At 49.7% G+C, this 27,427-nt stretch overlaps 1 protein-coding gene across 3 annotated transcripts in view; it reads left to right on the top strand.

The window, feature by feature from the left end:
* The window catches only part of ADAM19 (ADAM metallopeptidase domain 19), a 58,644-nt gene that overhangs the window by 12,046 nt on the left and 19,171 nt on the right, over positions 1-27,427 (top strand). For all 3 annotated transcript variants that reach the window (XM_075009319.1, XM_075009320.1, XM_075009318.1), the window contains exons 4-11: positions 12,442-12,520; positions 14,157-14,233; positions 20,520-20,712; positions 20,988-21,053; positions 23,318-23,389; positions 23,938-24,104; positions 25,616-25,700; positions 26,803-26,942. In XM_075009319.1, coding sequence (XP_074865420.1) covers positions 12,442-12,520; positions 14,157-14,233; positions 20,520-20,712; positions 20,988-21,053; positions 23,318-23,389; positions 23,938-24,104; positions 25,616-25,700; positions 26,803-26,942 — 879 coding nt within the window. The remainder of the gene's footprint in view (positions 1-12,441; positions 12,521-14,156; positions 14,234-20,519; positions 20,713-20,987; positions 21,054-23,317; positions 23,390-23,937; positions 24,105-25,615; positions 25,701-26,802; positions 26,943-27,427) is intronic.

Below are 27,427 nucleotides of genomic sequence, written 5' to 3'. Positions count from 1 at the left end.
GGGTAAGTACCAAGCTTGTAGCCCACCTGCAAGATGGTTGCAGACCATGTGTGGTCCATGGATCACACTTTGAGGACCACCGATTTAAGGGTTAGGTGCAGAGAGTGACTCAATTGGCAGCTCAGAATTCAGATGACACTTTCAAAACATGTAAGTGAGTTACAGGGGAATTTGCTGGCAACAAGAAAGGACCGAAGAAGCAGGTGGAAGAAGTGGGGTTCTCGGGAGTGTTGAAGGTCTAATAAGACTCCTTCCAGCAGAGAATCTCAAACCCTTTGCAAGCATTAGTGACTGAAGTCTTTTCTTGCCCTGGCCCAGCCTGTGACAGAGCTTTTGGTTTAGAATACAACGGTTGGGTTACAGGGCAGAAATGTTTGTGACAAGTCCTTCATCTCATTTATGAAACGCGTGTTGTTCTCAGCCACAGGAGCCACAAACCAGGGGCTATTGCATATTTTCTCCTTAGCATGCTGCATTATTATTCACTTTGTAACAGTCTCAGCACCTATCTGACAGTGGACTCCACCCATCTGAGTGTGCGCTTCCTGTGTTAATGAGTATCATTCTGTTGTTGCTCGAGTGAAAAAGGCAGAACCATGATTTAGTTCTGAAGGAAGCTAGGCCATAGGATATGACATCTGAACAATAGCAAGAGAATATCCCCAAGTATCATTTAATTATGTTTTAATGAATCATTGAAACACTCCAGTCCTACAGCTGCAGGACTGGAAAGTCCAAGACTACAGGGAGGGAGAAATGGATGGAGGGATGCCCATAAGAACAATCATACATTTGGCTGGAGCTTAGGAACGGAAGACTCTGTGTTCTGAACCTTGGATGAAAACCGTTTTTTAAAGGCATTTGTGTTTAATAAGAACCAGCTTAGAGCTGAAGAGAGGGGGCGGTTGGAGGTGCAGTGGAGAAGTTAGGAACATTGATCCCAGTGGTCCCTTCTGACTTTGGAGCCTGTGACTGTCACGTAGCAGGTCTGCATGGCATGAGGCTCTGCTCTACCAGGGAGAACAGATGGAGTGTGTGGTGCAAATCCCAGACTAACTTGTTTTTCCACGTGGCAACAGGAAAAGCTGCGGGGAATCAAAACACTCCTCCCTGTCCTGTTTCCAGAGAGTCTCTGTCCCCGGGTGACTGGCCCCTTTAAGTGTTCACCTGTGACTGGTCACCTGTCTCCTAGCTGGGTTTAAGAGGAGGCACCTGGGTGGAAAGGGCAGGAAGGGGACTGAGAGCTGCCTGAGGGGAGAGGGAAGGAGCGGCTGAGAGGTACAGCTGCAGGAGGTGTGATGGAGGGCCACAGCTGTGAGCTGCTATTGACAAGTTCTGAGGAAGGCTGTGGTGGGGGTACTGGCTGTGAGGGGTATTGGATCTCTGCCCAGTTGCAGGAAGGCTTGAACAGAGGGCCTGAGGGATGAAGGGTAGAACGAACCAGGTCAATGCAGCTAGGGGTTGGTTCTGGGCTCAGTGACCAGGCGTAGGATATGAGGGCTGGAGGTGCAAGAAGCCCTCTGGCAGGAAACCTGAACAAGCGGATGGTCCTGGCCAATAGGACTGATGGGCAAGGAGCCTTGGGGAGCGAAACCCTACGGGGAGGCCTCTCACGGGAGACCTGACTGGCGATGCCGGGAGGAGATGCAGGGACACTGGAACACACATGGGAAAAGCCTGGAGAGTGGAGCTCGAGGGTTGGGGCTGGGTGGCTACCAACTACTGGGAAGGGTGACCCTTGAAGGGAACTGAAGATCTTCTGCGTTCTAACCTGGTCTGACTCTGAGGTTGTGGGAGGACCTGTGTTGACCCCAGGAGACTGGTGGACTGCTGCACCTTCTATCAGCCAAAGCGGCTGAATTTGCCCTTCAGAGAGGGGCAGTGTTGCTTTGGGGGGGAGGCTGAGGTGGTCTGTGCCTGTGCTGCAGAGGTCAGCCACAGGAGAGGGGCAGTGATGGGATAATGGGGTATGAGTGGTGGGATTCAAGGCCCTCTCCCAGGAGGGAGGGATGGTGGGCAGACCACTGGTGGAGCTGCACCCAGAGATCACCAAGGGAAGGGAGAGGGTCTGGGACAGCTGCAGTTACCTGACAACCACAACAATGTGTGTCTGTTTCTAGGCAACCTCTCTAAGGAGGTGGTGCAGTGGGCAGGAAGGCGATGAGGCTACCAGACACTGCAGGGGGATGGTTGTTGCCTTGGATGTCCACCTAAGCTGAGGACCCTCGGGGTGGGCCCTGCCCTTTCTCGCTGCACACCAACCAGCAGCCACTGGGGACAGACAGACAGACTGCCAGGTGCATGGCCAGCCACGGACGCTCATGTCCGTCTGAGCCATGGAGGAAGTCACAACAGCATCCGACAGCTCCGACGTGCCTTTCAGAGCCTGGGTTGCTCTCTCCTAGGAGCTTCCTTTCCAGCTGGGAGCCTCACGCTAGTTGGCTGTCCTGCTGCTGCAGCCTCACACGGGGAACAGCAGGTTGGAACACACACGCTTTGTGCAGGCCAAGCTCTTGCTGACCTTGGGAGATGTGTCTTGTTTGATTGAGGGGAACGACCAGGCCTGCTGATGGGGTAGGGGAGAGGAAGCAGTTGCCCCGGGACTTGGTGTTTCAAAGAGGCCTGGCGCTCCGGCTGCCACCACTGCTCCTTTGGTTGTGGCAGCAAAGAGCTTCAGGCCCAGGAAGCAGACGGCTCTGATGTGGTGGGCGGGGGCAGCGGTGCAATCTGAGCAGCACTATGGGCTGATGGCCGTTGGCCCTGCCTCTTCCGAGGGTGTGGAGTCAGGGACCTCTCCCACCTTGTCCCTGGCCCGTGGTGGCTGCCAGGAGTGGCCTCAGGCCCCCCCCCAGGACATTTGGAACCAGGCACAAGGTGAATTCTGTGTGATGAGAGCCAAAATGTACAGTGGGCGGCTAAGAGCAGCCAAGCTCCTAGCACAGGTGTTCACTAGCTCGCAGCCTGCCAGAGCTGTCTGACTTTAGCCTCCTTTACCGTAGCAGTGAAAACGCTCTGCTTCTTGATGGTACCCGTTTCCCTGCGCCTGAAATAACAAGGAAGCCCTGTAGCTGATGCTCTGAGCTGCCTGATAAGGGAGCCGGGGGGTCACTGGTCGTCATTTCTGGCCTCTGCTGGGTTAGAGCCCAGGTTTCAGGGTAGCTGCTGGAGAGGGATTGGTCCATCTCCCAGCAGGAAGGATGTTTCCGATCTTCCACACACTATCACTATCAAATGGCTTCCGGACTTGGGGGAGGGGGAGTGGGGTGACAGGAAGCATGTGACTCACTTGGCTGGTTTCACGGTGGGCTTTTTTGCCATTAGGAGAATGGAGTTGGAGCCATGTAGCTGCTTTTCTGCCTCCATTTGGGATAGTCAGTGATCGCTTGGTGACACGGGGGAGGAGAGACAGAAATGAACCCCTCTACATTATCCGTTCCATGACTGCATTTATTGCACAACTTTCCAGCGAGGGACTCTATTGCCTGTCCTTTCCCTCTATGTAGGTTTGTGTTCCTCAGGGCTAAGTGCAGCTTGGGAACTGTGGGGGCGCCGGGGGGAGGGTTGCCAACTTTGCTCTGCAGCCGTGAGTTCATTGCATGGCTCTTGCACCCCCAAAAAGCGCTGACCTGGCTCAGTTTTTTCAATACCTCAAACAGCAGCCGAATCCTGTCTCCAGTGCTGGGCATCCCCTTCCCTTTCCAGCCTGTTTGGCCAGAGCAATAAATGTTTTCTGGTTACCCCCAGAATGGGCCTTAAGACAGTAAGATGTGCTGGCTCCAGACTTCATCTGCATCTGAGTCTCCTGCATCTGGACAGAGCCTTGGATTCCAGCTGTTTGAGGAAGTGTCAGCTTTTACCCAGAGGACCCCATAAGGATTTAAATATTTCCCTCCTCAATTGCAGTTGGAAGTTGGAAAGCAGTCCTGGCAATTACTACCACCAGGCTGGATGTTAGAGGAAAGAGCCAGCTGAGTTTCTCATGGTAGGCTCCATCAGGGGACTTCAGCAAGAGGTGTCAAAGGTGTACATGTGTGACTCTGCTGCAGATGGCATGGTCGTACTCTGTGAAAGGAGAAGTAGCCCCCCAATGCAGGCAGATCCGAGGCAGAAAGCCTGATGCTGAGAAATCAATCCCTCCCACCCTCCAAATGTTCTTGGCAATCAGCAAGGGTAGATTTCTTATTTGAGAAGAGAGAGGAGTGGAAGCCATTCAAAGATCTGTCTGGTTATGAGCTCTCTTGTCTCCCCTGTTCATCTCGTGGGAAATGACATCTGTTTTCATTTTGGTGGAGAGTTTTGTGGCCTGTTGGCTTTTGGTTTCTGAAAATTGTGTTTGGACATCCAAGATGATGGTATTCATTTAAAAAATGACACCTACCCCTGCTGCCAGAGAGCACTGCCTCACGATCCCCAGCAGAGCTGCTAGCACCACTGCTCGAAGACCAGCTTATTGTGGAAACCGTGGCTGAGATTTTTTTCCAAAGCCACTTTGGGACCGGACTCTGATTCCTGTTGACATGAATGTGATCATGCCTCTAAACTTCTTAGATGACTTGGAAAATCTTCCACATTTGTTTGAGTCTATTCTTATCTAGCCCTGGTCTTATCTCACTCCCAGTGCTGCCAAGCATTGATTGCAGTGGAGTTAGGGGCTTCCCAGGACCTCCTTTCCTGCCATCTATTTGCAATTCATTTATCTCGCTCTCTCATGCTCTTTGGCGATCTGGCAGGAAAAGCAAGAGGGAAGGGACTCTCTCACCCCAGTTCAGCTACATTTCCTCTGATTCCCACCCGCTACCCCTCAATGGACTGGGCTGCAGGCAACGCTGTCCCAGCATCCTCAGGAACCAGCCACCAGGCAAGGGGCTCCCTGTGTCCTGCCCTCCTTCTCCATTGCATAATACTGCCTGCTCCTGTGACATGCCGCCAGGCTCGGTCACTGAACGCATGACCTGCCCTGTGTCTGAGACCACAAACTAGAGACAGCCAGAATGAAGGGCCTTCCCTGCAGGACCTTTTGCACAGCAGCTCAATGACATTAGGATGGCCCTTTGTTTCACTCAATGACATCACTGGCAGAGCGGCCCTGGGCCAAGATCACTCCAAGCCCAGTTTGAGCAGAGTCTTTAAGACAGCTGTACATTGTGGCACCAGGCCAGGCCTTCGCTCATTTGGCTGCCTTGCTCCGAGCTGACCCTGCTCCCTGGTCTGTCCATTCAAGGCAAACTGGCAGCAGCAGCCTCTTTCCGACCAGCGTCCTGGCTCCAGCGGGGGGAAGTGGGATGCTCTGGGGGTGCAGGTCAAGGAGGGGTGAGTGTGAGGGTGGAGAGCTGATTGAGGATGACTGTAAGTCAGGCAGGCTCCAGCTTGTCCCAACGTCCGAAGCCCCAGTCAGGGTCAGCAAGGGAGAAGGTTGTTCCCCACTACACAGACCTTAGAATCCCAGGGCTGGAAGGGACCTCAGCAGGTCATTGAGTCCAGCCCCCTGCCCAAAGCAGAACCAATCCCAACTAAATCGTCCCAAGCAGGGCTTGATCAAAGCCTGGACTTAAAAACCTCTGGAGATGGAGAATCTACCACCTCTCTAGGTGATGCATTCTAGTGCTTCACCACCCTCCTCGTGAAATAGATTTTCCTAATATCCAACCTACACCTCCCTCTCTGTAACTTGAGAGCATTGCTCCTTGTTCTGCCATCCCTTACTACTGAGTCTCCCCCCACTCCTCAGCTGCAGGAAGTTGAAGGCTGCTCTCAAATTGCCCCTCACTCTTTTCTCTTCTGCAAACTAAATAAGCCCAAGTCCCTCAGCCCCTCCTCATAAGTCATGTGCTCCAGCCCCCTAATCATTTTCGTTGCCTTCTGCTAAACCCACTCCAATGCGTCAGCATCCTTTCTATACTGGAGGGCCAGAGCTGGACACGATACCCCAGATGTGGCCTCACCAGTAAAGGAGGATAACAACTTCTCTAGATTTTTCTGGAAATGCTGCACCTAATGCACCCCAATATGCCACCAGCCTTCTTGGCTACAAGTGTGCACTGTTGACTCATATCCAGCCTCTCTCCCACTGTAACCCCCAGGTCTGCTTGACAGACTTTCCTCCAACCATGTCTGTTTTTCTTGATGCACGGTCAGCAGAGTGAGAGAGAGAGAGCTTGACAGGCCCTGTGCTGGCTGGCCTTATCCCACCTCACAGTGAGGCGGCTGTCTCTGGGCCAGAGAGGCCAGCTTTAGGGCTGGTGGTTTGGCACAAAACAACTGCATAGTGCCTGAAATAGTATGTTTGAGATGTGGGCAATGAAAGCTGGGGCTTCCCCCCGACAAGGTTTTCCAGCAAGGAGCCTGAGCCTGACATCAGTGGAGCCCCGCTGGTTTACGCCAGTTGAGGATCTGCCCCCTAGTCTCCAAGCAGAGACTTTCACAGGCTTCAGAGCCTCTTGTAAACACATTGCTTGAAGCAATTTCCTGGAAGTTAATGCAATTTGGTGATGAAACATTTGTTTCTTGCAGATTCACGCTGAGCAAGCTAGGATAGTCAGGGGGAAGATTACAGGGAGACGTTTTCTGTAGCTTACTGTTTCTCTGGTTATTGGCTGTTTGCAGTGATACCAGCATTACTGATGGCTGGGCCCAATGAAGAGGTATCTAGCCCATGATGAGCATTAGCACACCTGAAAGAAGCCAGGTGTTTGGCTGGCTTGAAAGCTGAGATAAGAGCAGGCGAATTCCAGACCTCAGTTGGGCTCAAACGGCACATGGCCAAACACACCTTCCACGTCTCCCTGACTTGTAACAGATTATTGGAGAGGTGTAGGTTGGATCTTAGGAAAAACTATTTCACCAGGAGGGCGGTGAAGCACTGGAATAGGTTATCTAGAACAGAGACTCCCAACCTTTTCAGGAACACAGCACACTTCAATGAGAAAACCAATTCTGTGGCACACCCACATTTTTCAGGTGAATTGATTGCTCATAACTATCATGTTGACTTACATTGACTATGGATACAGTCTTAGTAGAGAGGTTTGCAATACAGTAGTGCATACAGCAAGCTAAAGAAAGAAAATACATTCATGTTTCACATCCACCACTGAATACACAGTCTTAGACTGTGAGCACAGACACATTTTCAAAATCTGGTCAAGGCCATGCCAGTTGAGTAAATGAATAACCACTGAAACCAGCTCCCTTCCCTGCCAGCCCATTGGAGCCAGCAAGTGGCATTTAAACTATGCCCCATCTCTAACAGGTTCCTTCCCTCCCCTCCCGTTGCACAGTGGGGAGGGGGGTGGGCTCCCTGCCAGCATTTCAGCTGCCTCCTGGCACAAATGTGGTCCTGCTCCCTCAGCATTTGCCTTTACGGTGGCTCTGCACAGAGCCACTGTGGGGGGTGGGGAATTGAGGAACCCCGCACCAGCTGGGATTCAGGCAGCCTTGCTGCTTGAGCCCCAGGTAGCGTGGGTCTCAATTCCCCCTGCCCCCCACTGCGGTGGCTCTGCAAAGTGCCACAGTGAGGAGGAATTGATGAAATTTCACAGCATGCTTGGGGAGTTCTCACAGCACATCAGTGTGCTATGGCACAGTGGTTGAAAACCACCGATCTAGCGAGGTGGTGGGATCTCTAGAGGTTTTTAAGTCCTGGCTTGACAAAGCACTGGCTAGGATGATTTAGTTTGGATTGGTCCTGCTTTGAGTAGGGGGTTGGGCTTGATGACCTCCTGAGGTCACTTCCACCCCTGTGATTCTGTGACTGTCTGCATAAGATGCAAGTGGCCATCTCCTCTGTGGCGTGCAAGCGCATTTTCCATTGCAGCCTGGCAAAGGAGAAAGAGGTGTCTTAAGAGACGAGACTCTTGCAAATCATTTTTGAGGGTGCAGTTTACCTTTAGCACAAGGAAATCCAATCTGCATGGAAACCTCAGTGCGCTGCAGGCTGGGGAGAGGGTGGGTCCATCTCCTTCAGGTGACCTGCAAAGGGAAAATAAAAAATAGGTTTTTCTCCATCTTTGTGATTTGTAAAACTGGATTAATCCTCCACCTAGAAAAGTTTTGGTATTTGTTTGTTTTGATTCTTTTCCCCCTTTAGAATATTGGGAAATCTGGTCTTTCCTGGTTTCGCTGCAGAGCGTCTTGCATGACTCAGAGATGATGGATGGGGTCCTTCCATCCCTTGGCTGAAGGGATTGGGAGTGAATCCTTAACAAAGCCAGTCCGAGCTTTTCTTGCAGGGATTTGAGATCAACATAGAGCAGTTATTTTCACTTTTTTGGACTGATGTCCTAAACCTGCTAATTCTCCAACTCTAGGGTTTTGCAGGATCAACAAGACCTATATGGCTCCTATGAAAAAGACAGAGGCTCAACTGACCCTTTAAATGTTATTACTTGGAAGATGGTGACAATGTTTCCTGTAAACTGAGCACTAGAGTGGCCGCCCAGGAGACATTCAGGTGCTGCACAGCTGATTAGCACAGCACCCACAGCCGGCAGCATGAGTTTCTATTGGTGGTGCCCCTCTGCACATGCCTGAGTGCACATGACAAAATTTATGCTGCCCACAGATGGAAAATGTTAGAGCGAACACAGGAGGGTGGGACCCACAATCAGTCAGGCCTTCCTTAGAAGGCATCAGAAAGGCACAAGCACGTTCAGCACACCCCACTTTGCAGATGACCTTTAAGAACTCCACTGGCTGAAACGTAACAAACCGTAACGAGGAGCAGCTGAGCAGGAGCTGGCACAGAGGCTAAATACCACAGCCCCTGAGTATGGCATCCTCATGTGATGCCAAGGGTGATGCTTAGACAGTCAATAGTACAGCAAGGGCTGCTTTGTAAATATCTATGATCGCTCAGTTCACTAGATCATTTTACAGGCGTTAAGAAACCGGGTGGCTGGGTTTTGTCCAGTTCTGCCCTGTTCTGCTGCTGCCAAGGTGGAGACGGGTTCTGAGCTTCTTGCTTTCCACTCACAAGCCAGTCTTCTTTACTAATTTTGCAAACTCAGCCGTCTGGGTGAAAGAGGAGAAGGAGACGATGGCAGAGCATCGCCCAGCACCCAATCCAAATACTTACTAGTGAAGTGCTGGAAGCAGTCCACCTTGCAGTGCTTTTCCCATGAGCCTGAGCTCTTGGTGGAAGGGGCAAATTTTGCCTGGATAAAGTGCACAGAATCAGGTCATCAGAACAGCCTACAGGCTCAGATCAAGGGTCCACCTAGCCCAGTATCCTCTCTTCTGACAGTGGCCAATGCCAGGTGCCCCAGAGGGAGTGAACAGAACAAGGAATCATCGTTTGATCCACCACATCATACATTCACAGTTTCTGATAAATAAAAGCTAGGGACACCTTCCATGCCCATCCTGGCTAATAGCCGTTGACAGACCTGTTCTCTATGAATTTATCTGTTCCTTTTTTGAACCCTGTTATCATCTTGGCCTTCACAACATCCTCTGGCGAGGAGTTCCACAGGTTAACTGTGTGATGGGTGAAGAAATACATTGTTTTAAGCCTGCTGCCTATTAAGTTCATTTGGTGACCCCTCGGTACTGTAGTAAATAACTCCTCTTTCTTCATGCCAGCCTGCCTCTTGCTCACAGGTTAACTTTGTTTTATACTAGCGAAGTCTTGACCATTGTACCTAGGCCTCACACTGGGCCTGTGATACATGGACTTATGTATCAGGCCCTCATCTTACTACACTGGTGACTTACTGCTGTTTAGAGGAGGTTTTGGAACAAGTTAATAATGACACCTCAGTCGAGGACAGTTGCCTGAGAAGAACAGCTAGGATGTGGGAATCTCCCTCACATCCTCAGCCATGAAGACTGATGCAAAGAATTCATTTAGTGTCTCCACAATGACCTTGTCATCCTTGAGTGCTCCTGTATCATCTCGGTCGTCCAGCTGACTTCCTGCTTCTAATGTATTTTTTAAAATTGCTATTACTGTTTGAGTTTTTGGCTAGCTGTTCTTCAGATCCCTTTTTTGGATTTCCTAATTATATTTTTACAGTGCAACTAGCAGGATTTATGCTCCTTTCTATTCTCTTCAATTTGCTTTAACTTCCACTTATGCCTTTGCCTCCTTCCTATGGCAGAGAAGGTTGAGAGCTGTCAAATGACCCCTTCTTGGAGCATTACATTGTAACAAGAACAAAGATGGGCTTATAACAGCACTAAGCTCTGGACAGCCCAGAATCTTGGGAGAAATTTGTAGCTCAGCCTGGGTCCAGACTTCACAGCTGGTCCTCCTCCCCTGAGATGCATGTTGGACTGACCCAAAACCCTGTATCCTGGTGTACTCAAGTTTCACCCCAAGTGTATTTGGATCAGAACTTTATGGCCTAATATCAAAACACATGGACATAAACCCCTTTCTCATTTGAGACGATGATAATGGATTTTCAGTGTGACTGGCTTCTGCTGAAGACTGGATGAATTTCTGGAGAGATGTGTTAGTCAAACACAAGTTACTGGGCTCAGTATGTGAGCACCTGGATGAAATTACTTGAACTAACAGAGAAACCTATGACTAGTCTCAGCCCAGGAGGTCCCTTCCAGTCCCATGATATTATGTTTTTAAATTCTATGGCCAGGTCAGATTAGATGATCAAACCTTCCCTTCTGGGCTTAAAGCCTTTGAATCTATGTGCCAGTAGTACCAGAGGATCCATGAACCCCTTGGTTGGGGCATTGCTCAAATGCATAAGAACATGCAGTTCCTGCCCTATAGAGTTTGCAGTACAAACCTCAAGTGAAATCTCGTGGTTTCCTTCATATTACATTCCAAAGTCTCTGCAATCATCAGCGTGCGGGGAATTACTGGTATTAGTGCTGTTGAGTGTCCCCTGGGCATCTGGTTGGGTTATCAGCTTTTTACTCTTAGCAGTTTTGGAGGAGGGACTGGCCACAGGGGCACAGTGCAACATGGGCAAGCGGGGAGGGGGATCAGTCAGTGGCTGAGTTTGGGATTGAAGGGCATGCTTGGCTTTGTCCTGATTTCATTTAATAAATGGTTTGAAGGAGCACTTACTGCTCAGCTAGTCATCTTCCTTCGACGTATCTGTATTTCCTGAGATAACAGGAGCTGAATGTAGTGTGTGTGTGTGTGTGTGTGTGAGAGAGAGAGAGAGAGAGAGAGAGAGAGAGAGAGAGAATGATCATTAGCCTTTCAGCTTACGAGCCTCTCTCCACTAAGGTTCCCTTTAGCTGGGGAAAGGAGACATAATATACTGGTCCCACAGATGTTCCACTTGCACTGATGCCCTATGCAAGTCATTAGCCTGTCTCTTGTTTCTGAAAGCGTGTCTGCGGAGGGCTTGGCAGATGTGAAGTGCTGCGTTAGAGGGAAATGTTGCAGGGCAGAACATGGAATAGGTACCAGAGAAACGTTTCATACGACAGCCCTCAAAAGGCTCCTTTCTGCTTGCCAAGTTTTATTTACTTCATTATATGTTTGTTATAGCTTGTTTAGCCCAACCAAAGGAAGGCTGAAGGGAGAGATGGTTGCTCTCTATAAATACATTGGAGGGATAAATACCAGGCAGGGAGAGGAGTTACTTAAGCACCAATATGGACACAAAAGTGAATGGATGTAAACTGGCCAGCAGCAAGTTGAGGCTTGAAGTCAGACATAGGTTTCAAACCATAAGAGAGGAGTGAAGTTCTGAAACAGCTTTGCAGAGGGGCCAAAAATCTCACAGGCTTCAATCCTGAGCTTGATACAGTCATGGAGGGGATGGGATTCTAGGACTGACTACAATGGCAGGCAGGCGATCTGTGAGTGCTAGCAGCAATTAGCTCCAACATCAGGTGATGAGACAGACGCTAGATGGAGAGGACTCTGCATTACTACAGGGAATTCTTTCCCACGGATTTGACTGATGAGTCGTGGCCACATGCTCAGGGTCTAAGTGACTACCAAATCTGGGGTGGTGAGTAAATTTCCCCCCCCCGCCCCAATCAGATTGGCAAAGGCCTTGGTGGTTTTTCACCGTCCTCTGCAGCCTGGGACCCAGGTCACTTGCAGCTTTAAGCACATGTAAATGGTGGGTTCTCTGTAACTGTAAGTTATGAATTGAGAACTTCAGTATCTCAGCCAGAGATGGGAAGTTGGGGAGCGTGGGGGGGGGTATCTATGGCTGGAGTGAGTGGATGAGCTTCTGTGACTCTCAGGAGCTCAGATTATCTAATCTCGATGGTCCCTTCTGTCCTGAAAGTTTGGGTCTAGTAGACTCATAACAAAGAAGTCCCACACCCAGTGCCCCAGGACTCATTCCAGTGCCTACTGAATTTAACAGCAGTGTTTCAATTGATTGAAGTGGAAGCTGGATCAGGCCCTTCTTGCACTGTAATTTTCAGATATTCCAGCAGAGATGATTCTATAATAACACACCAAGCCTAAATAAATGTCCTTTTTTGTCTTTGCCTTGCTATTGGTAGGCACCTCTTTGCTCCAGGCTACACTGAAACCCACTATACGCAGACAGGAATGCCCCACACCATCACTTTCAACCACACCGTAAGTATGCAGACTGAGCAGGCGAATCCCAGGAGCGGGAACAGATGGGGGACTGGGCTTCATCCTCAGGAGACTTGAGTTCCCAACTGGGCTGGGTTGAATGTGAGCTGAGTTTGGAATTCTCAGCCTGTAGAAGTCTCCAGCAGGCAGCTGTTTGGCCAGTCCGCAGTCCCAGGTCTTCATCTGACCCCAAATACCCAGTCTGGGTTCACACCAGCCCTGCCTATGGGAGGTGTGGGAGGGCAAAGGGGGCAGTTGCCCCAGGGCCTGATGATTGAAAGGGGCCTGTGCTCGTGGCAGCTGCTGTTGCTACTGCAGCAATGGTGGTAGCCAGAGTCCTGAGCCCTTTAAACTGCCACAGGAGTGCTGCTCTGCATGCTTTGCCCAGCTCTGAGGGCAATGGGGCCCAGCACTGCAGACCGGGTGGCGCTGAGGGATGGCTACCACAGCTCTGGCCCTTCTGCCCGAGGCCCCGCCCCTTCTGGGAGTGCAGAGACAGAACTCCTATACGCACACCTTCCCTGGGAGCCTGCAGAAGCTGTCGGCTCCCCCATCTCACACTAGCAAATAATAAAGCAGACCAGAGAAAATTTTCCCAAGCAGTAAAATGACTCCGAAGACTCAGAAGTTGCCACCCATAGGTGCTGGAACTGGAGGACCAGGTTGTTTTGCGCTCCCTGGCATGCAATGATTTCCAGTGTATCCACTGTTTGCAGTTGGGTTCAATGGAGGTGCTGCGAGCTGCTATAAAAATAGTTCCTGTTCCTGTTGCCTTCCAGTGCTGTTTATCCCTTTGCTTTTGACACCACTCTTTGCAAAGCAGGAGCTCCATGCTCGCTGTGTTCCCAGCCTTTTGCAAGACCAGCCCATGCCAGCTGGCTCCTGGTCCGAAAAAGCCTCACCCGTTACCAGTCTCAAACAAGGACTGAGTGACTGTTGGCTGCAATTTCACAAAGATTCACGCTGATGAGAATTTTAAACTAGAAGATAAAGACCATGAGATCATTTTCCCGGTACAGTTCTTTCCCACTGCTCTCCTCCCTGCAGCATAGAGCTGGGTGAACAGTTCGGGCTGGAATGGAATGCTGTCAGCATCTCGGCCCTCGTGGCTTTCTTGTTCCTCTCATAGTTTGTCTTTTGTCTTGAGATAAGCCCAATCAATGGACTTCCCAGTCTATACATGTGATGCTTTAGAGAACTGAGATGAGGTCAGCACATTCTTCCGGGCCTGATCCGAAGCTAGATGAAGTCAGAAGACAAGACTCCCTTTGACTTCAAGAAGCTCTGAGGCAGCCCCAGGGCTGCAGCTGCCTCTGCTCTTCTGTGAAGCTTCCTTGGGATGTTACAGCCCCTTTACTTTTATTAGCAATGAAGAGCATGTGCATGCATTGCTACGAGGCCATGTGACAGCAGCTGAGACGCTAGGTTTGAATCAGGGAACCACTGGATTTGTTGCTGTTGTATTAACCTGCTGGCAGGAGGACCAGTGCTGGAGAGAATAAAAGGCTGCATCATTGCTCAAGGGAGACTTAGCAGCACCCAGGCCCTGTACTCGCAACATTTAATTCCATCCTCCAACCATAACAGACCTCACCAAACTGCTCCTTCCCTTGACTAGCTTCTTTCTCTTTCCCAGGACCATTGCTTCTACCATGGTGTTGTGCGAGGTATGGAACAATCCAGCGTCACACTCAGCGCCTGCAATGGGCTACGGTAAGATCCAAGCAAGCCCTTACAAAACAAGCATGTGACGGTCCTTCGTCCTTTCCAAGGTCTCCAGACAGGTCCCTGATGTGGCTCCCTAAGAAGGTTGTTTGTGTAAAGCCAACAGACCCCAGGGGTCTGTGGACAGAATTGAACCTGGAACCTCTGGAGCTTAGTGCGTGATCCTCTAACCACAACAGCTAAAAGCCAGCAAACTGTTTGCTAAGACTGTGGAGCAGACATCATTGTTCTCTGTGTAAGTAGTCTCAGTGTCACTAAATGAGACTAGATGAATCAGAAGGCATTTGGGTTACATTAGCATTAGTTAGTTGGGAATTTTCCAACTAAATGCTTTTTCGGCCGGAAGATATGGCTTGGTCAAAAGCAAAGATCTGCACGGGAAAGGGTGAGCTTCAACAAATGGTTCAACTTGAAGTTTTGAAAAGAGTTTTAAAATTGTCACAGCAAAACCTTCTTTTCCCAGTTGGAATGGACTCTTTGGTTGGAAACGCAATAGAAATAACTCCTGAATAGTTGTCCACGTGAATTCTTGTGGGAATCGATACAGTTAAAAAGTGTATAACAAACTTCCAGACAGCTTTAGTTCTGGGAAGAAGAAAGACCGGCTTCTCAGCAAGTGTAAATCAGCAAAAACAACAGAGCTACATTTACTGACAGCCACTGAGGATCTGGAACCATGATTAAGGTAGCCAGGTTTCCAGGGGAAAATAGGGACCTGTTTATGTGCAGTTGGAGCTACTGACTGACACCCAAAATCTGGTTACTGCAGCTGGAGGTGAGGGCTGGGCTGAGTCCTCACCTGCATCAGCCCCTACTGAGTCAGGGTCATCTCTTACCTGCATCAGGCAGCTGTGGCTCCCAGCCCCAGCTCTGCAGGCAAGTTCCTCCGGATCCATTCACAGGGGAGAAGGGGAAGAGGAGTGAATGGAGGGTGGAGCTTCAGGAGGAAGGAGCAGGACAGGGGAGGTTTCGATTCTCTTGCCAGAGTGTCCAGTTTTTAAATATGACAAACTTGGAAACTCTACATATCATGTGCACTTAAAGGCTCTCAGTTAAGATACTTCAAATCTGTTTATAAACAGGACACTCTTTGTGGTTGACTCCAGCTGAAAGCTGGACTGGTCAGATTTAGCCCTGTCAGGAAACAGTCCTTGCCAAAAGAAACCCTTAACAACCTCAAGTGATATTATTAGAGACAAAACATCTGGTGATATAAACAGCATGAAGTGTGGCCACCTGTAGTTTGCCATAAATAATCCACTTGCTGTAAAAAAGCTGAAGAAATCACAGGTCTGCCCAGCTCCTGTTTTATCCCATTTTTTTCCTGAGCTTTTGATTCTTCGCTTCAGAGGAAATGGTCTTAGCTCAGCTAATGCACACAGCTGTGCTGTACCATGCCTCGGGTCACCAGATGTCCCGATCGTATAGTGACAGGACCAATATTTGGGGCTTTTTCTTATTTTTCTTATTTATCCTATTCCCCTCCCTCCCAGGGAAGTTTTCACATTTGCTATCTGGTCACACACCCACCCACTGTGTTGCATACTGGCCTGAGGAATTGTTCACAATAGTTTTGTGGCTGATGTAGGAAGGCTGAGCACACACATCTGTTCTCAATTTCCATGAGGAGCTGTCAAGCAGAGCCGTTCTATCCCCACATCTATCCGTCTTCTGCTGGGCAAGGAACCCCCACTACACACAGAGGCTTTCCAAACTGGCTGGGTGGAAAGAGGCCAGTTGAGAAAAACAGACCCATGGGCAAGCCTCACGGGAACCACACTTCCACCAGCCCTCAATTATAATAGTGCAGGCAAGGTTTCCATGGCAGTGTGAGGAGAACAGCAAAGCATCCATCTAGAAGGAGTGTTAAAAATGCACATGTAAGAGGAAAACCTCCAGCAGTTGTCATCCTTTCCATCAGGAAACCAAGAGTGATTTTAGTGTCTTGGCATTGCAGGACGAACATGGAGGGGGCTCACAAGGAGTGTGCCACATCCTGTGATCCTTGGCCACAGAAGTCATTGAGGCCAAGTTGTCACTGAGTGAACATGCTCACTGCTCTTTCTCTTCCTGGGGTACAGCATGGCTGAGCTCTTAGGAGCAGGGGCCATCTTCTTGCTTGGAGTTTGCACAGCACCTAGCAATGTCAGGTCCTGATCTGGGGCTGTGAGGTACTACTGCTACTTAACCCTTGTACTCCGCCTGGAGCATACGTCATCTACACATCTGCTCCACCTCACTCTGTCTGGGGACAAAACTTCTAGCTACCTCCAGGGTCACCCCAGTTGTTGTCCTTCAATCTCAGTAGATCTTCTCCACGTTGTCCGAGGTCTTTGTCTTTTGCATTTTCCTTGTGGGTTCCACGGGAGAGCTTGGTGGACGATGCTGGAGGCTGGTGTTCTGAGAGCGTGGTTTAGCCATCCCCACTTTCTTCTCTTCATTTCAATGTCAGTTGGTTTTTTGTCTTGCTCTGTTCCAAAGCTCCTCATTTCTGATGAAGTCTTGCCATTTGATGCGAAGGACATACCTCAGGCATTGTCTGTAGCTTGTGATTTGAAGACTTTTTAGTACTCCAGGTCTTGTATCCATATAAGAGCACGTGCTTCACATTTGTGTTGAAGATCTGCAGTTTCATCTTCGCAGATATTATTTGTGAACTCCATGGGGACGGAGAATCTTGAATGCAGCTGTTGCTTTCCCTATCCTGCCATTGAAATCCTTGTCTGTTCCTCCATCTATGCCCATAATACTCCTCAAGTAGGTGACCTGCTCTACATCTCCCAGGTCATCCCTTCCCAGGGTGATGGTGGTGGTGTTGGACTGGTTGATCCTTTTTGTCTTGGTCTTTCCCTTGTTAATGCTCAGTCCAGTCACTGAGGCAGTTCTGTCTAGTGTGGTGACCTTTTCTTTCACGCTTTCATGTTGGTGTGAAAGGAGGGTGACATCATCAGCAAAATCGATGTCCTCTAGCTGCTGTGAGGCACGACCCCCAGACAAATATCCAATGCCATGATGGGTGGGGGCATGAACCCACCTTCTTCGGCCTGTCATGTGCCCTGACGGGTCAGAGGGGGAACTGCTCCTGCACAGCATGCAACAGAGCAGCTTCAATCATGTCCCATCGCTGCCTGGTCTGCAAGATGGGGGAGTCTCCTTGCACTCCCAGCCTGACATAGACACCCATGGAGCAACATGGCACAGTTTGGCTGGGCAGGGTGTGTGTGTGGGGGGCGGGGGGAGGGAGTGATTTCGCCCAGCGTGGGACAGTGCAATGCTGCCAAGTTTTAAAAAGACCTAGGGGCAAACATATCCTTGGGTTCTCACATGCCGGGGTCACAGGCACAGCTTGCCAGCTAGACTGGGCAGTAAATGACTGCAGTGGATTCTCCAAACTGCTGGTTCATTCACAAAACTTGGCTGCTTCCCAGCACAAAGCTGAGCGAGTGGCATTGCAGCATGCAGGCTCCTTCAAGGGCAGGGAGGATGCCTGGAGGGAAGAGCAAGTCCTACAGCTGGTAAGAAAGAGGGATGAGGCAGAGATCTGAGCAGAGGGCACGTATGGGGCAGTTCCCCGTTTGCACACACTGACGCCAGCTTGTCCAGGCAGAGGTGGGGTTTGCGATCAGCAAACGGGTGTGCCCATGCATTTTGCCGGCGCTCTTGGACACTGGCCCGTAAGGTTCTGCTTGTTGACCTCTGTTACGTGCAGAAAATGAAGACTCCCTGGTCAGGACTGCGGCTCCATGGTGTTGGCTGCTGTACACACGTGGGCCAGAATCATTCAAATACGCACCCGCATGCTTCACTTTCAGCCTTTGGGTCGTGGCAGTGGAGTGCATGCGTCTAGCCACATGCACAAGGGCGCCCTTTCAGGAGCATGGGGGGGCCCAGAGGCCATATACACCAGGATGCTGCTTGCTCTTCTTCCTGTTCCCCTGGCTGTCAGGGAGCGAGGGGAAAGTATACAGACCGCAGATGACTCCTCTGCCCTCTCTTGTCACCAGCCAGGAGTGAGAGGCATGCACATGAGCCATGTACTTTCCCGTCGCTCCCTGGCTAACACCAGTGTAAATGAGAGCAGAATTTAAAATGGATCTTCTCCTCCGCCATGTGACTGAGCCTTATTTAGCTTTGCTCGGCAGCACCTGAAGTAACTCTGCGACAATAGGTGTGTTTCCAGCATTGGGAGTTAGAGACAGGGATTCCTGAATGCTTTCCAGAGTCTACCCTTTACTTCTGAAGGGATCAGGGAAAGGCAGCAACCTTGTGCGGAGTCTGTTCTGTCTGCAGCCTAAGGAATATCTATCAGAAGGAGCCACAGTGCTCCCTGGCTTGTCTTGGGGATACAGAGCAGTGCCTGAGTCACTTCTGGGGGAGAGCTGCAGGAGAAATGCAGCGAAGCATCACAATGGCTCCCTAGTTTGTGCACAAAAGGTCACCTGGAAATGCTTGCAAGCGGCTTATAAGTTAAAATGACCAGGTTCTGAAGTCTGGGTACATGCCCAGCTCCCAGTGCGCAGCTGAATGCGATCCCAAACTATAAGTATGGAGGCTTCCTTGCTGATATATATAATTCATTGCTCTTTTTTAGCTCTTTCTGTGGGCCATTCAGAGTGTTAAATAGGATGTGCTAGTTTCCCTCCCTGCTTTCCCCTCCCACTGTGCCAGGCCTGGAAGCCCAGAACAAAAGAGCTGGCTGGAAGACGCTTCCGCCAGAGGTGGATCCCAACCTGAGCAGCTGGGGGAAGGGAACTCCTGCCTGGGATGCACTAAGGATCTGCTGCTGCTTTCTTTTGTATCGCTGCCAACCCCCTTCCTGCAGTGTCTCAAAGGCAGCAATGAAATTACCTCTGCAGGCAGGAGATAACAATAGGTGCTCTTAGCCTGCGTGGAACACGGCTTGTTCAGTTCCAGCCGCGGTGTTAAGGTGTGTCTCGCTCCAGCCTAATTTCAAGCAGTCTAGGTGAAATTCATCCCTGGGCAGAAGAGCAGCAAATGCCCCTTGCGTCCCTTCATCTCTATTTCTATCAGGGGGAAAATAAATTCTTACCCACTTCCCTGTGGGCTCTGGCTGAAAAAGCCCTAAGAGTGGTGGTTGTCTGCCACATGGCATATGACCAAATAATGAATGACCATGGCTGGTATGTATCGAGGAGTCTGAGGAATTAGGTGCTCCGGCTCTCATTGAAAAACCATGGGAGTTAGGGTGCCAGGCTTTCCCACAGACCTTTGACATTCCCAGCCCACGCATGTATTGACTAGATTGTGTTGGGAAAAGGGTATTTGGAGTGTGTGTTGTGGGGGGGCAGGAATTAGAATTCAGTCTCTAACAATTGACATTACAGTTGACAATTTTCACATTTTTAAGGCTGTGACCCAAATTGAAAGACATTATTCTGGTTCAAAATGTGCGGGCTGTTGGCTTGGGTTCTCTTTTCTCCCACCGGAAAATGGGGGGCAGGGAGAAGGATTGCCCTTCCTTTCCCCCATTTTGAGGAAATGAAGCAAAGGAGGAAAAGAACCTTGGCCCTCAAATTTCTATGGGTGGAAATTCACAACATTTTCTTGCTAGTGAAAATGCCCATTTTTGATGAATTTGATAAGCTGCCTTGCACACAATATTTTTGAGGTGAAGAAAGGCTTATTGAGACATTGTACTAACACACAGCATTTCCTTGTCTGATGTATTTATGCAGGATTTGGGCACCTGACAGACACTAAAGTGTTTATCCTCACAAGACTCCTCTTGTCCCCAAAATATACATAGGCAACAGAGGCAGAGAGACGCGAAGGCCCAGATTGCCAGAGGATCTTAGTGAAAGTTAGAAGCCTAAATAATTTTGTGGCCCAGGTCAAAGTGACTTTCCCAAGATCACACAGGAAGTCAGAGGCAGAATGCTAGACCCGGAAGGAAGCTCAAGAGGTCCTTCAGTCTCGTCCCCTGCATTCATGGCAGGACCAAGTACCACCTAGACTATCCCCAATTGATTTTTTATCTAACCTGCTCTTACATCTCTCCAGTGATGGAGATTCCACAACCTCCCTGGGCAATTTATTCCAGTGTTTAACCACCCTGACCGTTAGGAAGTTTGTCCCAATGTCCAACCTAAACCTCCCTTGCTGCAGTTTAAGCCGATTGCTCTTTCTCCTACCCTCAGAGGTTAACGAGAACAATTTTTCTTTCTTCCTTGTAAGGACCTTTTAAATGTTGGTCTCCTGGATTCTGGACTAACCACTGGTCTGTCCTTTCCCTCCTTGCTTCTTATGTCAACAGTGGTCTCATAGAATTGAACAGCAACCTCAGTTACATCCTAGAGCCGGCGGCTGACAGCCAGGATCAACACCTAGTCTACCGCTCCGAACATTTGATGCTTCCCAAGGGGACCTGTGGATGTCAGCATGCAGAGTCCAGAGCCGCACACTGGCGCAGCCAACAGACAGGCCAGGCCACAACACACCATCAGAGGGTGAGACCACAGCACATAAGCTAGGGCACTATGGTTCAGTGTGCAGCAGGGTGATCCAGCCACCCTGCCCGGACTGAGGAAACAAAATCACAGGGAGGCATTTCTGGAGGAACCATAAGACTGTGATTAGGAACCAGCGGTGGCTCAAGCAATGTAAAGGAAGCAAACAAGTGTCCTTGTGCAAGGGGATGGGAGGGGATTGGTTGGGAAGGCAATGATTGCCAGACAAGAAAAAATGATGAACAGCAACTAATCTCCATAGTGCTCTGTCACAGGTGAAGCGGGAGAATTTGCAGTCTACAAAGTACGTGGAGCTGCTGCTGGTGGCTGATCATGCAGAGGTAAAAGAAATAGGCTATATTTACCCCAGCTGAGAAATGGGCCCATGGCCAGTCTCTCTGGAGGCAGAACATCTACCGCATTGGCCAGCCTTGCCACCCCTGATATGGAGGGACCGAGCAGGGTGTGCAGAATGAGGTTCTACTTCCCTGCCCTTGTGGTTCCTGGCCATTCAGAGGGTATCGGGCAAGGCACTATTTATTGCCAAGGGGTGGCGAAAAATGTGATCTGGACAAGTGTCCAGGATTGGGACCACCCACTCATTTCAGGTAGGCTACTGCGCAGCCCTCAGAGATGTAGCTGCTGCCTGTCATTGCAGGACTTCTGGCTACTCGCCAGTGGCTTAAAGCAAAAAGGTTCCATATCTTTTCAGCAATCAGTCCTGAAGAGCATTCTGTCAGTCACACAGCTCCTTACCAAGCTGTGCTCTCTGCAGGGTGTGATTTGGAGTTGTGCAGTTCCCCAGGGATAACCTGGCTCCCTAGTTCTTCTCCCTGTCCCTTGACTAAAGAAACCCAGGTGATCAGCTGTTACCTCAGCGAGTGTTTAGTGGTGGGTGTAAAGGAAAGTTGCTGAGGTTTCAGAGGCTGTGAATCTCAGCTGTCCATTAACAGAAATGTTCAAAACCATCACTAACCTGACAACAGTTATCTGATCGTTTAATTATCAGCACGCGGTAGAGCTGGGAGGCCAGCCCCAGTCAGCCAGTTACAAACTGAAATTGTGCAGTTCCTGTGGGACTATTGGCTGTAACTTGCTGTGAATACCACCAGAGAGGCAGATTCTGGGCGTTTCACTCTGCTACGCACCACGAGACAGCAGAGATGGAGAAAACTCAGCTTCTCCAGGCGTGCCCAATGTTCCTCACCATTTTGTAGTCAAACCCTTGATGTGATGAACACGAACGGCCCCCTCCTGTAAGAAAAAAAAAAGGTCCCAGCTTGTCCTGTGAGCGCCCCCAGTCTGCTTAAAAAAACCTTGTTGTAACTTGTTTCAACTCCACAACTCAGACGTTATTTGCCAGGTTAACTCATTACTTACCAATATTTTCACTGGGCCAAAAGTGTTTTAAGTGGAGCAGTGCAGCAAGTGACTTGTGTAACTAATCTTCTGAGATAAGTGCTGCGGCTTTACCAATGATCGGCATGAAGTTACCTTTCCTTGTGCGTCACGTGGCAGATGAATGCTCTGTACATAACTTCTGGCTAGGGGATTCTGACCCAGGAGGTGTATGCATTGCTCTAATCAATGGCTTAAGTCACAGTGGTGAGATAATCTGAACACAGGGAGATGTGTTGTTTATAGCTGGACATGGGTAGCTCTTCCTGTTGTGAGCAGGGGTCTGGTGTATACACCGAAGGAGGCCCACATGTACATCAGGTTGATCACTTTTACATTCGCAGTATTGTTAGAGAAGAAACAGGTGACTCAGGAGCAGATGGAGTAAATGGACCTATTTATTGCAGATACCCGTTCCACCTTGTACCCCAAAACACCATTCCGAGTGTGCAACAATTTGGCACCAGTTACAGTGTTTTATCCACACTTGTAAATTCACACTTCTGTCACTAATTCCTTGAAACCCTTCTTTAGCGATGTTAATGAATGGATATTGATAGGCAGGTGATGAATATTATTAGGTCCTCCCTGTTTACTATTTTCAGTTAGATCAGCACTGTTTTACATTACATGCATCCCAAATTGGCAGGTTACAGAGGGTGCAAAGGACTTGATCCTGAAAGTGTTTTTACAGAGCGAGTGAGAATGAGCAAGAGGAACAAAGAAGACACTGTTAACAACCGATGTGTTCATCAAAGCTACAGTCTTGGTGCAAAACCAGTGAGAAATCCCGTGGCACCTTACAGACTAACAGATTTTTTGGAGAATAAGCTTTCATGGGGCAAAAATGCATCTGATGAAGCTGGTCTTTGCCCACAAAAGCTTAGGCTCCAAAACAATATGTTAGTCTATAAGGTGCCACAGGACTTCTCATTGGTTTTGTGGATACAGACTAACGCGGCTAACCCTCTGAGTCTTGGTGCAGCTGTATGCATCTCTATTTTTCCAGGCTTCAAGAAAGGAGGAAAAACATCTGTAAATCAGCGAGGAGAAGCCTGCTTTGGCCAGCTCCCCTACCATTATCGTATTACCTTCCCGGACCCATTTAACTCTTACATATCACAACAAGCATAACATGACTTGCCTAAGAGCGTAAAAGAGAGGCTGTTTTTAAAGGCTGACATGGACTGACGTTTGTTTTGTTCAGTTTCAGAAGAATAACTACGACCTTCAAAGAACGAAGAGTAAACTAGTGGAGGTTGCAAATTACGTAGATAAGGTGAGGCCAGGCTGGTAGCTGGTGCCAAAGGAGCTGAAGTCTCAGCCAGACACGGTCACTGGAATGTCTTGTGCCAGGAGGAAGTCTACCCACTGGGCAAAGGGAATTCCCCATTGGATCTGTTTCCCCGATAACCAGGCATTGTGGAGATTGGATGGGGCCCCCCGAACAGGGCACAGACATTAGAGACGGGAGCCAAGAAGCAAGAAAATGTTGGGTTTTTATTTTGATTTGTTTCTTCTCAAAGCTGAGTTAGGGTGGGTGACCTTCACCGCTTGCAGCAAACTGCTACTGTGAGCCACAACAGGATAGCTCCACGCCCAGCATCCAACCCGGACGTGCTTTTGAATGGTTTTGTAGGAACTCTTCCCATCCCAGAGCTGAGAGCAGAACACGCTGCTAGGGAGACCTCCTTTCTGTAACTCTTGGCTCTCGCTGTAAAAAAGTCACACATTTAGTGTAGTTTATATTCACGGTTTAAAACTAGGAGGGAAAAACAGCAGTGATCCATTGATTGGCTCTTCCTCTTTTCTCTGTGCATATTCTAGTTTTACAGGCCACTGAACATTCGAATTGCCCTGGTGGGGCTGGAAGTCTGGACTGACCGTAACAAATGTGATGTGTCTGAGAACTCCCATTCCACCCTTTGGTCCTTCCTCGGTTGGAGGCGCAAGCTGCTAGCCCGCAAAAAGCACGACAATGCCCAGTTGATCACGTATGTTGCTTTTCCTGGAATAACACAGTCCCTTTGCCCAGGCAATCTGGGGACAAGGTGTGGAATTGGTTTGCAACAATGGATTGAGCTGAGATAACGGGGAGCAGGTTTTATATGGTGACTGTCAAGCATCACTTAGGGATAAGACTCTAAGGCTACGTCTACACTACAGTGATCTTTTGAAAGAAGTCCTTCCAGAAGATCTCTTCCGAAAGATCATTTTTTGAAAGACTGCGTCCACACGTAAAAAAGTGGATCAAATCAGTGACCTGCCCTTTCGATGGCGAGCATCCACACAACCCCTACTCATTCGAAAGAACAGGCCAGAGACTGAAAAATCCAGCGCCATGAGGACTTTTCTTCTGAGAAAAGGTCCCATGGCGTGTCTACGCACGTTTTCTTTTGAAAGAAGGCACTCTTCCTGAAACAGGAGTGGAAAAGCGCTTCTGAAAGGAGCGCCGCGTTCTTTCAATTTAATTTAGAAAGAATGCTTTCTGTGTGTAGATGCTCTGCTGGATATTTCCAAAGAGCCCTGAAAGAACTTGCTGGTGTAGAAGCGGCCTAATTGAAATGCCTTCCTCGGGCTGGAGCGGTAGAAAGGTGCATATGTTTGCAAGCCCCAAGTGATGTGCAGTATAGGTAGATAGATGTCTGTCAGGGATGGTTGAGATAGTACTTGGTCCTGCCATTGGGGCAGGTGGCTGGACTCGATGGCCTCTCGTGGTCCCTTCCAGTCATAGTGTTCTATGATTCTATGTGCACTGAAGTGGCTGTTCCCATTCTTGTGCATGTATACAACACATGCAAACATTTGTGCATCTTTGCAGGCACACTTTTCTGGCAATTTGGGCCATAAGGCAAATGTAGAGACTTCCCTGGGTGCAGATTGGAGGAGGTGCTCGGCCAGTCTGGGACAGAGTCGTGTATTTGCACGGGGAACGTAAGAACTTAAGAATGGCCATTACTGGGTGAGACTGAAGGTCCGTCTAGCCCAGCAACCCGTCTGCCGACAGTGGCCAGTGCCAGGTGCCCCAGAGGGGGTGGACTGAAGACAGTGATCAAGTGACTTGTCTCCTGATAGCTTCTCCTTAAAGCACTAAGCTAGGACAATGAGCCCTGGAATATGTCTGCACTGTGTGGGCATTCATTACATTCCCAAAGTGTGGCCCAGCATGCCCTGGGTTGCAGATAAAGTCTGTGGTGGATTCTCAGTGGACTATCTCTTGTGTGCTTGTTTCAATGGGTAGGAGGGTCAGTAGTCTTACAGGAACATCACCAGGCCATTACAAGCAATCAGACTGGCTGCACACTCCAGATGACTTGATCAGGGTGCAAGATGAACTACAAGCTCTAAAAGAGTAATGGTGAAGCTTGAAAGCTAAACTATGAAGAAGCCACTTCCTTATGGTCTGATGTAAATTCATAGGGCCTTGGACTGCACCCAGCATTGGTCTCTGACATCTCCAAATATGTCTCTGTCCCATTTTGTCCCTTCTTTGGATTTCTTTCAGTGGGAGGCCCTTCCAGGGCACCACGATAGGCGTAGCTCCGCTGATGGCCATGTGCTCCGATTTCCAGTCTGGAGGGGTGAACATGGTAAGTTACTGCAAAGGATAGTACCAGAGCGGTAGCCATGTTAGTCTGTATCCACAAAACCAATGGGAAGTCCTGGGGCACCTTATAGACTAACAGATTTTTTGGAGCATCGGCTTTTGTGGACAAAGACCCGCTTCATCAGATGCATCGAACGCAGTGGGTCTTTGCCCACGAAAGCTTATGCGCCAGTAGATCTGTTAGTCTATAAGGTGCCCCAGGACTTCTCATTGTTTTTGCTGAGGACTAATAAGGCATTTCCAGGGTGTAGCAAATACATGTGCCGGCTGCCTCCCAGACGACCAGGAAGGAAAATACTTCCCTTGTCTGTCTCCAGCCTCGCCTTCATTCAAGGTTCAAGGCCACCCCAGGGTAACAGTTCTCCCTACACCAGTGACAGGCTCCATGGACCCCTTTAATCACAGGCATGCGCAGTCCTGACAAATTGCTGGTGGGAGGAGGTGGAGATGGGAGCTGAATCTGGAGCATTTGTACACAGAAAACCTAACTTCACCACTTCAGTCTCCAGTGCCAGCAACCCAGCACATGGGGCCATCACTACTGGTGTGTAAAAGGTTACTTTTTAAATACAGAACATTAAATTAAACCAAGTGTAGAGGCCTAGTAGACAACATTGTGGCCCAGACAAGACATGCCTGAGGCTGTGGTCATTGCCAGCAGGCCCCCTTTGCAACAGACATCTGACGCAGACAGAGATGGGCCTGCCACATCCAAGCCTGGAGCCAAACTGCCCCATCCCGCAGGCTGCTCTGGCAGGGAGTTCTGATGAAAGCCCATCTTTCCCTCCTGAAAATGCACCTCTCCACCTGGGTTCCCTCCATTTTTACCCATTCCGGTGCAGAATAAAGTTTGTTATGTGCACCAAGGTATGTGTGAATGTGCACCACCAATAGAAACACCTTCTGCCTGCTCAGTGTGGCTGCGGGCACTCTGCTAATCAGCTGGGCAGTGCCAGAATCTCTCTTGGGCGGCCGTGCAAGCGCTCAGCTTACGGGGAAAGCTGCTCTCCCCCCGGTGCCACTCTGCCTGAGTGCTTGCCTGACACGTAGGTGAAACACTGACGCTGCTCTTGTGTTCTGACCAGGATCACTCGGACAACTCCATTGGTGTTGCTGCCACCGTGGCCCACGAGATGGGCCACAACTTCGGCATGAGCCATGACTCAGTTGGCTGCTGTGCCACCAGCGCTGAAGACGGAGGCTGCATCATGGCTGCTGCCACGGGGTGAGTCACTCTTCCGTTATCTTCTCTGCAGAAAACAAAGTCAGAGGCACCCGGAGAACCCCCAGGAAAGGGGCTCACTCGCATGCAGCACAGCGATGGGTCCAGCACTGTATGGTGCAAGTAATGGGTTTCAGAGATCCTGTGTGTTGCATGTAATCGGTTTAAGAGTTCCTACTTCCACAGCGGGAGCCGGCAGCCACTGCAGGCCCCGGGGCAAGGTGGGAGGGGGGCCCAGCTCTGTGCTCCCAGAAGGGGCAGGGGGCAGTGGTGGAAGGGGTGGGGCCTAGGGCAATCATCCCTTACCACCACCCAGAGTGTGGTGCTGAGCCCACCCTCAAAGTAGCAGCAACTGCTCCCCTTTCCCCCACGCTTGGTGGGCCAACACATCCACAGAAACTTGGGTCACGCTCTAGGAGCAGTTAGTTTAATTCCCGCTTTAAATTGAACTGCCCTGGACCAACTGACCGAACCCAGTGAAATGAAGG

This window comes from Carettochelys insculpta, chromosome 15 (genome assembly GCF_033958435.1).
Source record: "Carettochelys insculpta isolate YL-2023 chromosome 15, ASM3395843v1, whole genome shotgun sequence".
Taxonomy (NCBI): Eukaryota; Metazoa; Chordata; order Testudines; family Carettochelyidae; genus Carettochelys; species Carettochelys insculpta.
The sequence above is the reverse complement of the archived record's forward strand: the minus strand, read 5'-3'. Positions and strand labels throughout refer to the sequence as shown.